Genomic DNA, 13255 nt, shown 5'->3' with positions numbered 1-13255 from the left:
CTCTGTTTTTTTCAGTGGAAAAGCTTCCTGCAGCTTTGCAGCAGGAAAATGAAAGTGCGTCTGAGGATGGTACCACCCTGCAGACCCACCCACAACCCAGAAGCCATGAGGTCAGTTTGAGGGGTCATACAATGCAGAGAAACATTTTAGGGCTCTCAAAGTCTGCCAACTTTATTCAGACACAAATCCTGTGCAATTCCAAGCACTGCAGGGTTACAATTAGTTTTCAATCAGTAAGTTATAGCTATGTGCTCAAAAAAAAAAAACCAGTCCAGCTAACACCTTTGCCCATACCCCCGAAGGTAAAGCTTGTTTTAGTAACAACAGCTGCGCCTACAAGAACTACCAAGAGCAGATGATGTAACAGAACAGTGGGTTTCAAAGACAGTGTTTTTTTTGGGGTGTGTTTATGTCCAAGTTTGGAACCCTGGGAGGTTGTGTGACAAATCTCCCACAACAGAGCCTGAATTTCCAGGATTACAACCCCACCACCCACTTGGCTCCCAATGGTCAGGTCACGTCACGGCAGCTTCAATAGCATTGCCTCATGGGTGCAAGACCACCCTCCTTCCCTCCACATGGATTTCCTCTCCACTTAGTGCCCCTGCATTTTAATTCCATGGTGGAGAAAGCCAGGAATGCAATTTAGCAGGTTCACAGAGGTAACTTTAACCACAGGGGACAGTAGGAATTTTGCAGTGAAGACAACGGCTCTTCTCAATTGTAAGCATGATGTGAAGAAAGGGCAGAAGCTCAAGGTGATTTTGAATGGCAAGGCAGAATTCTATCAGTCCTGCATAGAAGACAGATTGACATCAGTCACTGTTCACACCTTCAATTGTAGGAAAAAAGTGTTTTCCCCAACGAAGCTACATCAGCTGAATCAGAAACTCCAGACTTCAGTGAAGCCACCAGTGTCCCACCTCCATTCCTCACCATCAGTGGCTCCACACTGGCATCCCACCACCCTGCCTCATGAGCACAGTGCGACCCACACCCCACCCTGGCACACCATGGAGGACATTCCAAGGGAATGCTTCCAAAGGCTTGTTAATAATGACCCAGCCACTATCAGGGTGCACAATTAGGGCATTTCAGCCAGCATTGCAATGACTTCAGCCAGGCTATGCTATGGAGCCTTCCTTTTCTTTTCCCTGCCAATTCCAGCTTGCTAAATCTGGATCAGTTATGCCGGCATATGCCCAAAGAGCCTGAAGAACCCTGAGCACCTCAAAACACCAGTGAATAACACCTGGACTGCTTCTGTCCTGGCAGCAAGGCACCCAACTGTGCTCACAAATCCTGTAATACCCAGCTAACACGCTGCCGACTGCAGGGTTAACCATCCTGGCAGGTTAACTAGGGTTAACCCTAGGGTTAACTGCCTGCTGCAGGGTTAACATGCTGCCTGGCATGGGATTTACCGGCCTGGCTGCCTCCCAAGTCACGGGGATTCCCAGGTATGGCAACTTCCCCCTTGGCATATGGGAAACAGTGCTGTGGGGCTGGAGAAACACTAGGGGACACTTGACACCACTGAACAGAATCTCCAAACACCCCAAAGATACACGAGAGCATGACTCAGAGAGGCTCCTTTCTTTTGAGCAAAGGAGACTCCCATAGGTGAGGCACAGCTGAGAGTAGTGGGTAGGAAGAGTGTCAACCAGCCTCGCTCCCAATCCAGAGCCACACTATAGGTATTTCTTCTTTTGGGCGTTTGCTTCTGTTCCTCAGCTCTGCAAGCTACTGACTTCCTGAAAGCAGTCCATGTTCCCCTTCCCAACATGAAGCACCACTGTAACTCACCATGATTATCCCAGACATGGCTTAGAAGTCAGGATCTGCAAGAAAGAAGGGGAAGACGTTAAGCTTTGGGGCGAACAGCCCACTGCTCACACATCACCACAAGCCCATCCCTGCTGGAAACTGCCCATCCCCAGTGCAGAACCAGAGCCATGTCAGCTTGGCTGTCTCCTTGCTGCCACAGGCTGGGCCAGCACGATCCATCCTCATTGCCAAATGGAAACCCAAAAATTGCTGCACAACCCATCTCGTTCCAGGCAAGTCCACCTAGAAAGAGATCTTAGTGCTCCACCAAGAGCCACCAGACACAGCACAACCAAACACCTGCAGAGAGCACCAAGGCACACCTTCCCCGTCTGCCACTATCGAACTCCCACAGGTACCCATACACAGCCTTTTCACCAACCCAGGATAATTTTTACACACAAAACCTTCAAAATCCAGCCCGTTATAGCCCTGTTTCCCGGGAAGGGTAATGGAGCTGCTAGAGATATAAATCGGTGAACTCTGACACACAAGGGGTGGCAGAGCTTACCCCACTGGAAGGACCGCGGCTCCGAGAAGCCAGCGTGGGTCACTCTGCAGACGTAGAGCTCGCCATCCTTGGGGCTGAATGGGACATACACCAGGCGCTGGAAGTACCACTTGTCATTGAAGGACATGTCTGCGTACTGCACGCCGCTCATGGGCTCCCCGTTCTTGAGGAGGGCGATGTCAATCTGCGGTGGGTGGAACCCACTCACAAAGCAGTTGAGGATGTTCTCCTCGCCTGCTGCGACGTGCTGGCGGGAGTACACCTCCACCTTGGGCGCCTCTGGAGCCGGGACTGCGGGTAAGTGAGAGGCAAGGCTGCAACAGGCACTGACCGACCCCAGGCACGGCAACCGGGACCCTTGCAGCGTCCCCTGCTACCGGTAACCAGTATCACCCCCACCTCTCAGAGCCGGTAACCACCCCCAACTCTCAGACCCCTGGCAACCCCCCCTGCTACTGGTAACCGGGTCCCCCATAGCCCAACCACCCCCACCGGTAACCGGGCTTGGGCCCCTCTCGCTGCCGGTAACCAGTACCGCTCACCCCCCCCCCCCCCCGGCAACCGGTGCTCGAGCTGCCCCCAGCCCCTCCCTCCCACCACCAGTACCCGGTACCAGACCCCTCGCACCCCACTGTCCCCGCCGATAACCGGTCCCAGGACCCCCCGCGCCGGTCGCCGGTCGCCGGTCCCGGCCGCCTCCAGCCCCCGCGGGCGCTCACCGTTCGGCCGCTCCCCGCCGACCACGGCAATGAGGAGCAGCAGCAGCAGAACCGCTGCCGGCCGCGCCATCACCGCTCTGCGCTCCCCACCCCGCGCTGCGGCCCAATCGGGGCGCGCGGCCACCGCGCATCAGCGGTGTCCGGGCAGGGCAAGCGCCCCAAGGTTGCGGGGAGCCGGCACTGCGCATGCGCACCGCGCACCGGCGCTTTCGCTTTCTGTTCGTGACCGTGCTCCGCCTCGCCAGCACTGCGGGGACTGAGGTCGCCCGGTGTCGGCTTTCCGTCAGGGATGGAGGCGCCAAAGGCGGGCTGCGGGATGCAGCCACAGTCGGCTGCTTCCCGGGCTTCGAGCCCAGCACTCAGGAAACACTGCTGCGGGCACAGGTCATCAAATCATAAGAATGGTTTTGGGCTGGAGGGGACCGTAAACCCCATCCCAGTTCCACCCCCTGTCGTGGGCAGGGGACACTTGCCCCTGGATCGGGGGAGGCTCCAAGCCCCATCCAGCCTGGCCTGGGACACCCCTATGGATGGCGCTTCATAGCCAGTCATGGCAGAGCAGCTGCAGGGGGCTCGCCTGGCTCCTGCCCCTCACCAAAATGGTAAAAAACGCCTATTGCAGAAGACTTTGCAGCCGGGGCTGGTATTAAGACAAGGGGTAATGGTTTCCAGCAGCAAGAGGGGAGACTGAGATGAGGTCTTAGGGAGAAATGTTTTCCTGTGAGGGTGGGGAGGCCCTGGCCCAGGTTGCTCAGAGCAGTGGTGGCTGCCCCATCCCGAAGGGGTTCAAGGCCAGCCTGGCTGGGGCTTGGAGCAACCTGATCCAGTGGGAGGTGGTGGCTGATTCCAGCACGGGGTGGGACTGGATGGGCTTTGAGGGTCCCTCCCAGCCCAGCCCCATTCCATGATTACACCCATAGCCAGTGCTGGCATAGCCCTGCCTTCCTTCCTGAGCCTCAGCTTGCCTTGCTTCAAAGTCTTCCGGGAGAATCTTAGTCCACGGCTGTGGGATGGACTGTTTGTGCTGTTCCCGCACAGTACAGACTCCCTGGTTGACCAACACAAGAAACCAAAGGTCAACAAGCCAGGTTTCTGGTGCCTCCACTAGTAAAACCAAGTACCAAAGCCCAGCAGGGCTGGGTACGCCCTGTATCATAGCTTGAAGGTAGAGAAGTACAGCAGCATTAAGAAATCCAAGGTTAAAGAATGAAAGTAAATCAGTATTAACACACGTATATTTTATATATGAGAGTGTTTTGTCTGCTTTTGGTCCTGCAGGTCTTGTACTGTTTGTCTTGGAGTCACCATTTCAGAAAAGGAAGCAGATACACAGATATGTCTTCCACTCAGCTGCACAGGGATTACAAAGTTAAACAAATAAGAGAAAAAGAAAGAAAAATCATTATAGCAAGAAGAAAGCAGGAGTGTCACAGATGCTCTAATGCTGGGCCCTTTTAAGCCTTGCATTCTGAACACCTCCCATTTAAAAAGCTGATGTAATATCAATAAAGCACATACAGAGATCTCCCTCCCAAAGGCAGATGGTAAATCGGGTACTGGGCAAAGAAAAAAACTGCAAATACTTGTGATCGACCCTGCTCAGCCAGCCTAGAGCCAGCTCTGACCCCAGGAACAATGCCAGGCAGACGCTGCTGTGTTTTTGCTGCAAGATAAGAGGATGCAGCTGCTGCCCAGGGCCTTATCAGGGGTCTCAGGGCTGTGACAGGAATAAACTGCTGGATCTGCTCCGGGCAGTGGTGCTCTTGGCTCAGGGAGGATTAATTACACAAACAGCTGATTGCAGGACAGGGACCCTTTCTGCGTGCTGGCACCTGGGCTCCGCCTGCCAGGTTGGGAATCCCTGGAGATGATTCTGCCATAGCCAGCAGTGCCTGGCAGACTCTCCCTATAATGAGAAGTGTTCCGCGAGTTCCTTCTGCACGGAAAGTCACACGTATCTTGGTTGAACAGCCAAATCTTCTCATTTAGGGCGCTTTGGGAAACGCCCTCACTGGCAGGAAGTGTGAGAACGGCGGGCAAAACCAGGCTGGGATGCGCTGTGCCCCAAAGACGCCGGTGTCGGCAGCTTTACCTCCTTCTCCGCGGTGGGGCCGTCAAATCCCACCCCTGCTCCTAGGCGAGAGGCGAAGGGAGTGCGCATGCGTAATGGCTCGTCTGGGCGCCGCCATGCTGTACGGAAACGCATGCGCAGTGGCTGGTCCGGGTGCCTCCATGCTGTACAGACGCGCTTGCGCGGTGGCGCCGGCCGGTAAAAGGCGGCGGCGGGGGCAGCGTGGCCCCGTAGAGGGGACCTGCGGGCGCGCCATGGCGGAGGGCGGCGAGCCCGTAGTGAGTGCCCGCCCCGGGGCCGCGCTGCTGCGAGCTTTTCCTGGGGCGGTCGGTGCCATGGATGGTCTCGTCCCAGAGTCCCGTCTCCCGGAGCCTGTTCCCTGCCGCTGCCTCTCCTTCCGGGGCGGTCGGTGCCGGTGCCGCTTTCCCGGAGCCCCTTCCTCTCGGTGCCGCCCCGCCCTGAGCCTGTTTCCCACGGTGGCTGCTGGCAGGGTGCCCTGCCCTGCGCTCAGTGCCGCTGGTGGGGCGTTCACTCTGAAGCCTAAACAGTGTCCCTCGGTCCCTACCAGCTCCTCCGGCTGGAGCTCTGCTCCATCGGCTCCGGGTGGCCGAACCCTGGTTCTGGGCTCCAACGGGCTCGTAGTTCCCGCGCCCCGTGGCTCTCGCTCTTCTCCAGCCACGGAGGAGCCGTGATTTCTGTGGTCTGCCCAGCGCCGCCGGCTCTAGGGTGGAGCTTGAATTGCCCTCGCTTGGGGGACGGTTAGGGTTATCCCTCCTCTGTCCAGCTCCCTTAGCGGGGACCGTACCTGCTTTCCACTGCAGATCCCTTGAGGACTACTGCTGGTGGAAGATGCTCCTCTGCTGGAGGAGATGGCTGAGGAGGATGAAGAGCTCGACCTGTACAATGAGATGACTTTTGGGTTAGGTAAGAGCTATGGGGAGCCCCAGGGTCAGGGAGATCAGCCAGTGCTCAGTGGGGTGAGGAGGATGAGGGTGAGGAGCTGATTGGAGCAGAGACCCTGGTGAACGCTGCCCAGGCTCTCTCACCCTGATGTGCTTTCCTTTCTTCCCCCTCAAGACCGAGACCCTACTGAGGAGGATGCCACAAAGCCCCTGGTGCCTCGGGAGATGAGCCCTGAGCTGGTCACAGTGGTGGCAGATGAGACTGAGGTCAGGGAGGAATCAGGGCTGGAAGCATCCTGAGCAGCTGGAAGAGCACCAAGAGGAAGGTGGGATGGAGCCAGAGGTTGAGCAAGTCAGCTCCGAGTTGGAGGGAGAGGAGGAGGCGCTGGGTCCAGAGGAACAGGAGGAAGACCAGAGAGCCTTGTGAGGAGCTCAATGGCTTGGGAGACCCAGCAGTGATGAGAGCCCGTGCAGAGCAAACCTCACTCTTGGAGGTGACTCTGAGTGGGAGGGGACCTGTCCCTGGCTGGTGGGCAGATGGGGACCTGGTGCTGCTCCCTCTATCTCCAACATTCCCATGCACTTGGGGGTGATTTGGTCCCTTCCCAAGGGAAGAAGACCTGCTGTACCTGTAAACCTCTTCTTTGTCCCACAGAGCCAGGACTCAGCGGTGCTGGACAGCAGGATTGGTGCTTCCTGGGCAGAATTTGGCAAAGAGGATCATGGTAAAAATGCCCCCTGCCCCTGCAGCGTTCCCTGCTCCTCTTCTCCTGTCTTTCCCCTTGCTGACCAACTCTCTGTCTTCCAGCTGGCGATGGATCCGTGGTGTGGGGCTCCTGCCCAGCAGCATCCCGCCCCACCACATGCTGGAGGTGGGTACCCTTAAAGATGCCCTCAAGGAGTGGCCAGGAGCTCCTGTGAGTGATTTGGAGTGAAGGGGTGACCTCAAAGACTGACTGTGGGTCTGGAGTGCAAGAGCTTGTCTCTGGGGTGCAAAGGTTGTGGGAGGAGGTGCCTACCCCAAAGCAGAGCCTGGGTTTGAAGGCAGAGCTTTTGAGTTTGGGGGGACCAGGACCTCAGTGCCAAGTGCCTCCCTGGGGAAACTGCCCAGATCAGGGCCTGGCTGGTGTGTGGTCCAGCTTGAGCAACAATCCACAGGCTTTGCTGACTGCCTGATGTTGAGGAGCTACATTGGTCCCCAGCTGGGCCTCATTCCCACTTCCTGCTGCCTCGTCCCACAGGATAAAGCCATCCTCCAGGTTCTGGAGAGACCCCCGCCATCCACCAACCTTGATTTCCTCAGCTCCCCAGTGCAGAGGGGGCTATGGGAGCTCACCCCGACTCAAGCGCCCTGACTTCAGAGTGATGGTCCTCCAAGTCCTTCCCGCCAGCGCTTCTCTCAGCAGGTAATGGATCTGGGGGCTTTCGTGTCCCCTCTGCCTCCCCAGAGGTGCAGCTCCCAGGACAGGTTTGTCCCAGTGATGCCTTCCGTCTCCTGCCCCACAGCAGTCACCACTGCCTCGCTCCCCATGCTCCCCTCGGCCCTTTGCACTGGCTCGCAGACCCTCTCCGCTCTTTGCTCCCAACCAGGTGAGGGCAGTGGGGTGCAAGCTGCTGCCCTGTCCCTCTGAGAGGGTTCCCCAGAGTGAACGGGGACAAGAAGGTGCCTCACAAAGCTCTGTGGTGCAGGGCCCGACTGCAGCTCTGGTCTGATCTGCCAGCACACGTTTCTGGTGACTTTGTGGTGGGGGAAAATGAGCCACTGGTCTAGCCATGGCTCCATAGATCTGTTTTTACCAGTGACACCATGGGACCTGTGCTGTGTGTGGTGGTATGTTTGGGTTCACGCTGGGATGCTGGTGATGGACCTGGAGTGTGCGGTCCTTGGTGACACCATTGGTCCCCTTGCCTGTCCCAGGGTTCTGGAGGGTTCACTGCTTTGGTGCCCCATGCGTCCCCCTCTGTGCAGGGAGAGGGTGGCCGCTGTGAGGATGGGAGCCGGGAGCCAGAAGCCAGCCATAGAGCTGGCAGCCCTGGCTGGGGCACTTGGAGAGGAAGGCTCAGGTGCCTAAATGCCTCTCTCTCCTCTCCAGACTGCAGGGTATGTGTCTCCGACCCTTTCCAGCCTCTGTCACCCAACATCAGCAGCTCCCACGGCCCCTCTCGCCATGCACTTCGGTCCGATGTCTCCCTCTTTGGACCCCTACTCTCTTCTTCAGTCTGTCAGCTAGCAGCCAGGTGGACCTCAGGTGGGTGGAAATGGTGAGCGGGATGCCCAGGTGGGACTGAGGGAGCCCCACACATGAGCTGGGGCTTGCCCCTGCTCTGGGATGGCTTTAGTGTGGGTTCTGAGTCCCCAGCCCCTCTCCGGTCTGCCCCACAGTGCTCCTAGCCATTTGACCCAGCTGCACCCCCAGCATCAGCGGATCCTGACCCAGCGGCAGCAGCAGGGTGGGCAGGCGCAGAGGTAAGGGGTTCCGCCTCCTCAGAGTTATGGGGTGGAGTAGGGGGGCTCTGGGCAGTCACAGCACACTGCAATCTTCTCCCATGCTAGCATCTCTTCTGAGAAGCTGTGGTCTCCTAACACGGACCCTTATGCTGGGCTGATGACCTCCAAGGATAAGGACTGGGTTGTCAAGGTGGAGATGATCCAGCTGCAGAGTGAAAACATAGATGATGACTACTACTACCAGGTGAGTTCCTCTCAGCAGTGCCTATGTCTTGTTCTGCTCCTCAAGGCTGGGGCCTTATCTCTCTGGGAGCCAGAGGGTACCTAGTCTGGTGGTGGCCCTCCTCCTGGCTACTCCTGTCCTTACAGATGTACTACCACCGGCTGGAGCATAGACAGGCGGAGGAGGAGCTGCTTGGTGGGCGCAATAAGCAGGAGCCTCTTAAGCTGGTCACGCCGTTCATCCAGAAAGTGGAGACGTATGACTCCGGTAAGGGGCTAGGGTGGGTGGGTGGTGGGCGACTGGCTGAGGGATTACAAGACATAGTCTCACTGTGTCCTACCTCTCTTCCAGTGGTGCGCATCGCTGGCTCTCTGGGCCAGGTTGCTGTGTCCACCTGCTACAGCCCTCGACGGGCCATCGATGCCGTGCACCATGCCCTCGTGGAGGAGGTAGGTGAAGCAGAGCTGGGCTGGCAGGTGCTCTGGATGGTTGGGGATATGGCTCCAAGCTTTCCCCAGGCCTGGGGAAGCTTTAGCAGGAGCTTTAGGAGCTGCTGGAACTGAGCGTGGATGCTGCCTCAGTGCTGGGTGCTGCACTGAGCTACAGAACAGTGCGAGTGCTGCCTCGGCAGTGGTAGCTTGTCCCCTGCCAAGAGCGGGATTAGGACTCCAGACGGTTGGAGCTGGCTGTGTCCTCTCTTGCTGCATGTCCCAAAGCTGCCTCTGATCCCAGGGAGCAGCTGGCCCAGCGTTCTGCCAGCGGTGGTGTCTGGTGCTGGCTGTAACTGTTGTGCCTTCCTTTCTCCCCTCCTGAAGGCTGCAGGGAGCCATCGGCTTCGCGCACTGCACCGGATCGAGAAGGTGAGTGAGCTACAGTTTGGGGCAGGGGCAGGATGGTGCAGATGCTTGGCTTTCATCCAAGGAGCTTTGCAAGAGGACATCTGCCTGATCAGAGGATGCTCCAAGCTCTAAGCCCATGTGGTTTCTCCAGCTGTTCCTGCTGTTGCTGGAAGTGGAGGAGACACAGCGGAAGAATTCCATGGCCTTGGAGGAGCAGCAGCCCTGCTGTCAGGAGCAGAAGAGCCAAGAAGTAGAGTGTATCTACCAAGCCTTGAAAATCAGGGCTTGCAGCAGCAAAGAGTGAGTTTGTGCTGAGAGAAGTGAGTGGGTAGCACGTCCTGGTTCTCACTGGGCCCATATGGTCATGGATGAGTGGTTTGGGGTGATGGAGAGGGTTGGTCCTGTCCTCTGTGTGTCACCACCCTGCCCATGAACCTTGTGTTCCACTGGAGCTGATGCTGTTCCTTCTGGATGGACAGAGATGCTACAGGTATCTCAGGGCGCGTGCCAACAGAGCCTTTGTCCCCAGGGAGGCAGAAGATGAATTCTTGCAACTCCTGTGTGTGCGGAAGGGCAAGAAACTCATGGCCCGGCTCCTGCCCCACTTGACCCGGGAGCAAGCAGAGAAGATCCTGCTGACCATCACTCACCACCTGCCCTTCCTGATGAAGAAGGACATGTTGGAAGAGGTGAGCACCTCCAGCCAGGGCAGGGACATCCCGGGCTGCCTCCTTCCTATGTCTTCTCCTGCTGGGGGGTGCCCTGGGCAATGGTGGGTGTCAGGCTTGCAGGGTCCTAACATGGGCCGGCACTGGTGGAGTTAGCATGAGATACAGGAGCCCCTTTCTGTCCCAGGGGAGGAGGAGAAAGGTCTCCAGGAGTTGTTAAAGCAGATCCTGGTGGCAGTGCCTCTGGGAAAAGGGGCAGCATTGGCCTTTGTGTCCCCCCAGGTGTTGGGATGGGGATGGGGCTGTTACAGGGTGAATGGTCAGACCCTTGCTCTCCCCTCTGCCCTGCCCAGTCTCTCCCCCTGCTCTACAGCCCATTGAACGAGGTGGTGGGCAGGATGGCCTTCAGCAAACTCATCGAGGTCCTGCAGGAGATGACCAGACCTCTGCTTGAATCCCCGGAGCTCCCTCTTACCATGGCCTTGAAGAACCAGGTATGCAGCCCCAAGGAGGAGGGCGAGAGCCCTGTGGTGTCCCTGGAGTGATGCTGGCTGTGACACTTCTCCTGGTGCTTCCCCGCAGTTTGGGATCTCCTTGCTCTACTCCCTGCTGAGCCACGGTGAGAAGCTGCTGTCCTCGGACGTGCCACTGGAGCCACGCCGTGGGGATTTTGAGACCTGGTGAGGGGCTGTGGGAGCAGCAGGGCTGGGGCTCACCGACCAGTGGGGCACTCTCACCCCTGTGTCTGTGCTCCTAGGACGGACATGGTGTTCCTCGTTGCCCGTGAATTATCCCAAGTGCCCAAGGCCTCCTTAGTGGAGCCTCTCTTTTTACCCAGCAACCTTCTCTCGCTCTTCTGCCGCTACCTGGACAAGCAGACTGTCCACCACCTGGAAGCTAAGATGGAGTGAGTACCGCCTGGCATGGCTCCCTGCCTCTCCTGAGGATCCCAGACAACACCTGGGGCTTCTCTCCCCTTGGAGACACCAGCCTTCAAGCATCTGCCAGCCTGAGCTGACCCTTGCGGCTTTGCTGCTCCTCTGGTGCCGGTCAGCCTTGGCTGCTGGCAAGGCGAGGCTGACAGCCTTCTGCTCAAGCCTTGTTCTTTCCCGCAGGTGCTCCCCGCTGCCATGCTGAGCCCTGGGAGCCGGGGAGGGGAGCTGTGGCCAGCAGAGCTGGGAAGAGTCAGGGCCTGATGCTATGACTTTGTGTTCCGAAGCAAACACTTACCCTGGTGCAGGGCACTCTGGGTGAATGGGCACTGGCAGGGCTGGTGTTCCAGGGCTGATGCTGCCCTGCCCCGGTGCCTGGAGCACAGCATGGGGAGGGGGTAACTTATTCCAGCCTCGTGCCTAGCAGCAGTGAGTGATGGATGATGGCAGGTGTTGAGGCAGGGTCTGCACAGGGGCGCTGGGAGCACCTTGGGGGGGAGTGACTTTGTGTACAGCACTTGAAATAAAATAAAAAGGTGATTAATGAACTCCTCTGGCTCCTGTGGGCACCTTGTGGGGTTCCAGAGAGCACCACCTGGGCACAGAGACCCCTGGTCGGGATGGTGGGGATCCAAGTGCCACGGCAAAGGGGAAGGAGAAGCAGAGAACCCTGGGTAAAGGGAGATGATGGAGAAGGCAGTGTGCTTGGAAGGGAGTAGAAAGGGGATCACGGGGACCTACATGGCTGTGGACAGGGGAATACATCTTGGCTTCTGAAACATGCTTCAGAGGAGCAATTAAGATGCCTGAATACAGCTGTACAGAGGCAGGAGACACCACAGATGTAGTGTGGGATCTGGGGGGACTTCTGTCCTTCATGCCAGAGGTGATGTTGTAGGCTGCCAGCTGGATGGAGCTCCAGACCACCGTTCTGGTAGCTGCTTTTGTCATTCTGATGCCTCTCCTGCTCATCTTGGTGTCCTACAGCCTCAGCCTTTCTCTCTGCCCTCAGGTTTGGGTTTGCCCAAGCAGGCTCAAAGCCTTCTCTAGATGTTACTGTTGGAAAGTTCTCTGGGACAGCTGTGTTCATTCCTGTGCAGCCCATGCCATCTACTGCTATGTCACTTCAGAGGGGTGATGCTGGTGGGTTGTTATTGGAGTGAAAGTCATAATTTTAACCCACTGAGGGAATGTGGGACAGTGCCTGTGTGGTGGCCTATCTGCAAGCAAGGTGATGGAACTCGCAGCTACAGGCTCTATAGAGGATTTTGGGTAGAATGGAACCAGTAGCTGCTCCCATTCACAGGAGGAGAGGAGGACACGGGGGGAATCCTTCAGGATAAGGATAAGCCATGCTATGTTTTGAGTTTGCAGAGGAGCAGAGTGCTCCTTGCCTGAGAGCCAACCAACCCGTATGGAGGAGGGGAAGTATGAGATGGTCGCTGTGCTGCTGTGCAAAAATTAAGGATATTCTGGCTTTGTTGGGTACTCTCCCATGACCTGGGGAACCACTTCACCCAGGACCCCCTTGGCACTTCCCACAGGGAGAACGAGACCACCTCACTAGGGCACTACACTGTGAATTAACTCAGCTGAGGGGTGTCCACAAGGCCAGGGTTTATCCACACCAAGATCTTCTCCCTTGACCCAAAACTGATAGAAGTCCAAGGTGTCTCACCTGGCTTGACTTTTACCTATGGCCCTACCTGGCTACTCCTGGTGCTACCCCAACAGAGCCATCAACCCTGCAGACTCGGGGGTCACCATGAGTGAGCGGTTGCTGTCTAGGGGATGTGGGGCTCATCCTGGGATGTAGGGAAGAGTGTTCTGTGCTTGCTCCATTTAGGGGTTGTTTAGCAGGGACTCAAAGGTGGCAAGAGGGAAGGATGGAGGTGGTTCATGGCAGCATTGCCTCTCCTGGGCTACTCCCCAAAACTCTCGATCTGAATGTGTGGCCCTTCTGCTCTGGGTATGGACAGGACAGCAGCTGTTCCAGCTGAGGTGTTGAGGGGACGATGTCCATTGTGGTCAGTGGGGGACTGAGACTGCCTTGGATATCAGGCATCCCAGGGAAGGTGGCTGTGGTGGTAGGCATGTTGAGGAGGGGACTGTGA

General features: G+C 57.3%; 2 protein-coding genes across 4 annotated transcripts; one reads left to right on the top strand and one right to left on the bottom strand.

Moving 5' to 3' along the window:
• Positions 1-144: 144 nt before the first annotated feature.
• Positions 145-3220, bottom strand: B2M (beta-2-microglobulin). Its single transcript, XM_054077854.1, has 4 exons — positions 3058-3220; positions 2339-2629; positions 1807-1841; positions 145-793 (listed from the first exon to the last, which is right to left on the bottom strand). The coding sequence occupies exons 1-3, from the start codon at positions 3125-3127 to the stop codon at positions 1828-1830; spliced, it is 375 nt and encodes a 124-aa protein (XP_053933829.1). The 5' UTR covers positions 3128-3220; the 3' UTR covers positions 145-793; positions 1807-1827.
• A 4274-nt stretch (positions 3221-7494) lies between these two features.
• On the top strand, positions 7495-11670 carry PATL2 (PAT1 homolog 2). Of its 3 annotated transcripts, XM_054077850.1 has the most exons (13): positions 7495-7620; positions 8124-8279; positions 8414-8497; positions 8585-8723; positions 8849-8969; positions 9054-9151; positions 9518-9562; positions 9693-9841; positions 10071-10230; positions 10563-10703; positions 10792-10889; positions 11048-11116; positions 11325-11670. In XM_054077850.1, the coding sequence occupies exons 2-13, from the start codon at positions 8134-8136 to the stop codon at positions 11344-11346; spliced, it is 1272 nt and encodes a 423-aa protein (XP_053933825.1). In that variant the 5' UTR covers positions 7495-7620; positions 8124-8133; the 3' UTR covers positions 11347-11670. The 3 variants fall into 3 exon arrangements, with proteins under 3 accessions (XP_053933825.1, XP_053933824.1, XP_053933823.1); XM_054077849.1 differs by having other exon boundaries at positions 10967-11670; XM_054077848.1 differs by lacking the exon at positions 7495-7620 and having other exon boundaries at positions 7808-8279; positions 10967-11116.
• The last annotated feature ends 1585 nt before the right edge of the window (positions 11671-13255 follow it).

The sequence above is a fragment of the Cuculus canorus genome, chromosome 12 (genome assembly GCF_017976375.1).
Source record: "Cuculus canorus isolate bCucCan1 chromosome 12, bCucCan1.pri, whole genome shotgun sequence".
Lineage (NCBI taxonomy): Eukaryota > Metazoa > Chordata > Aves > Cuculiformes > Cuculidae > Cuculus > Cuculus canorus.
This window is presented reverse-complemented; position numbering and strand designations above follow the sequence as displayed.

Coding starts and splice junctions, on each gene's coding strand:
- B2M (XM_054077854.1), bottom strand. CDS start 3,127: ATGGCGCGGCCGGCAGCGGTTCTGCTGCTGCTGCTCCTCATTGCCGTG. Junction 2,630..3,057: donor CGGCGGGGAGCGGCCGAACG/GTGAGCGCCCGC, acceptor ACTTACCCGCAG/TCCCGGCTCCAGAGGCGCCC.
- PATL2 (XM_054077848.1), top strand. CDS start 8,134: ATGTGTCTCCGACCCTTTCCAGCCTCTGTCACCCAACATCAGCAGCTC. Junction 8,280..8,413: donor AGCAGCCAGGTGGACCTCAG/GTGGGTGGAAAT, acceptor TCTGCCCCACAG/TGCTCCTAGCCATTTGACCC. Junction 10,704..10,791: donor CCATGGCCTTGAAGAACCAG/GTATGCAGCCCC, acceptor GCTTCCCCGCAG/TTTGGGATCTCCTTGCTCTA.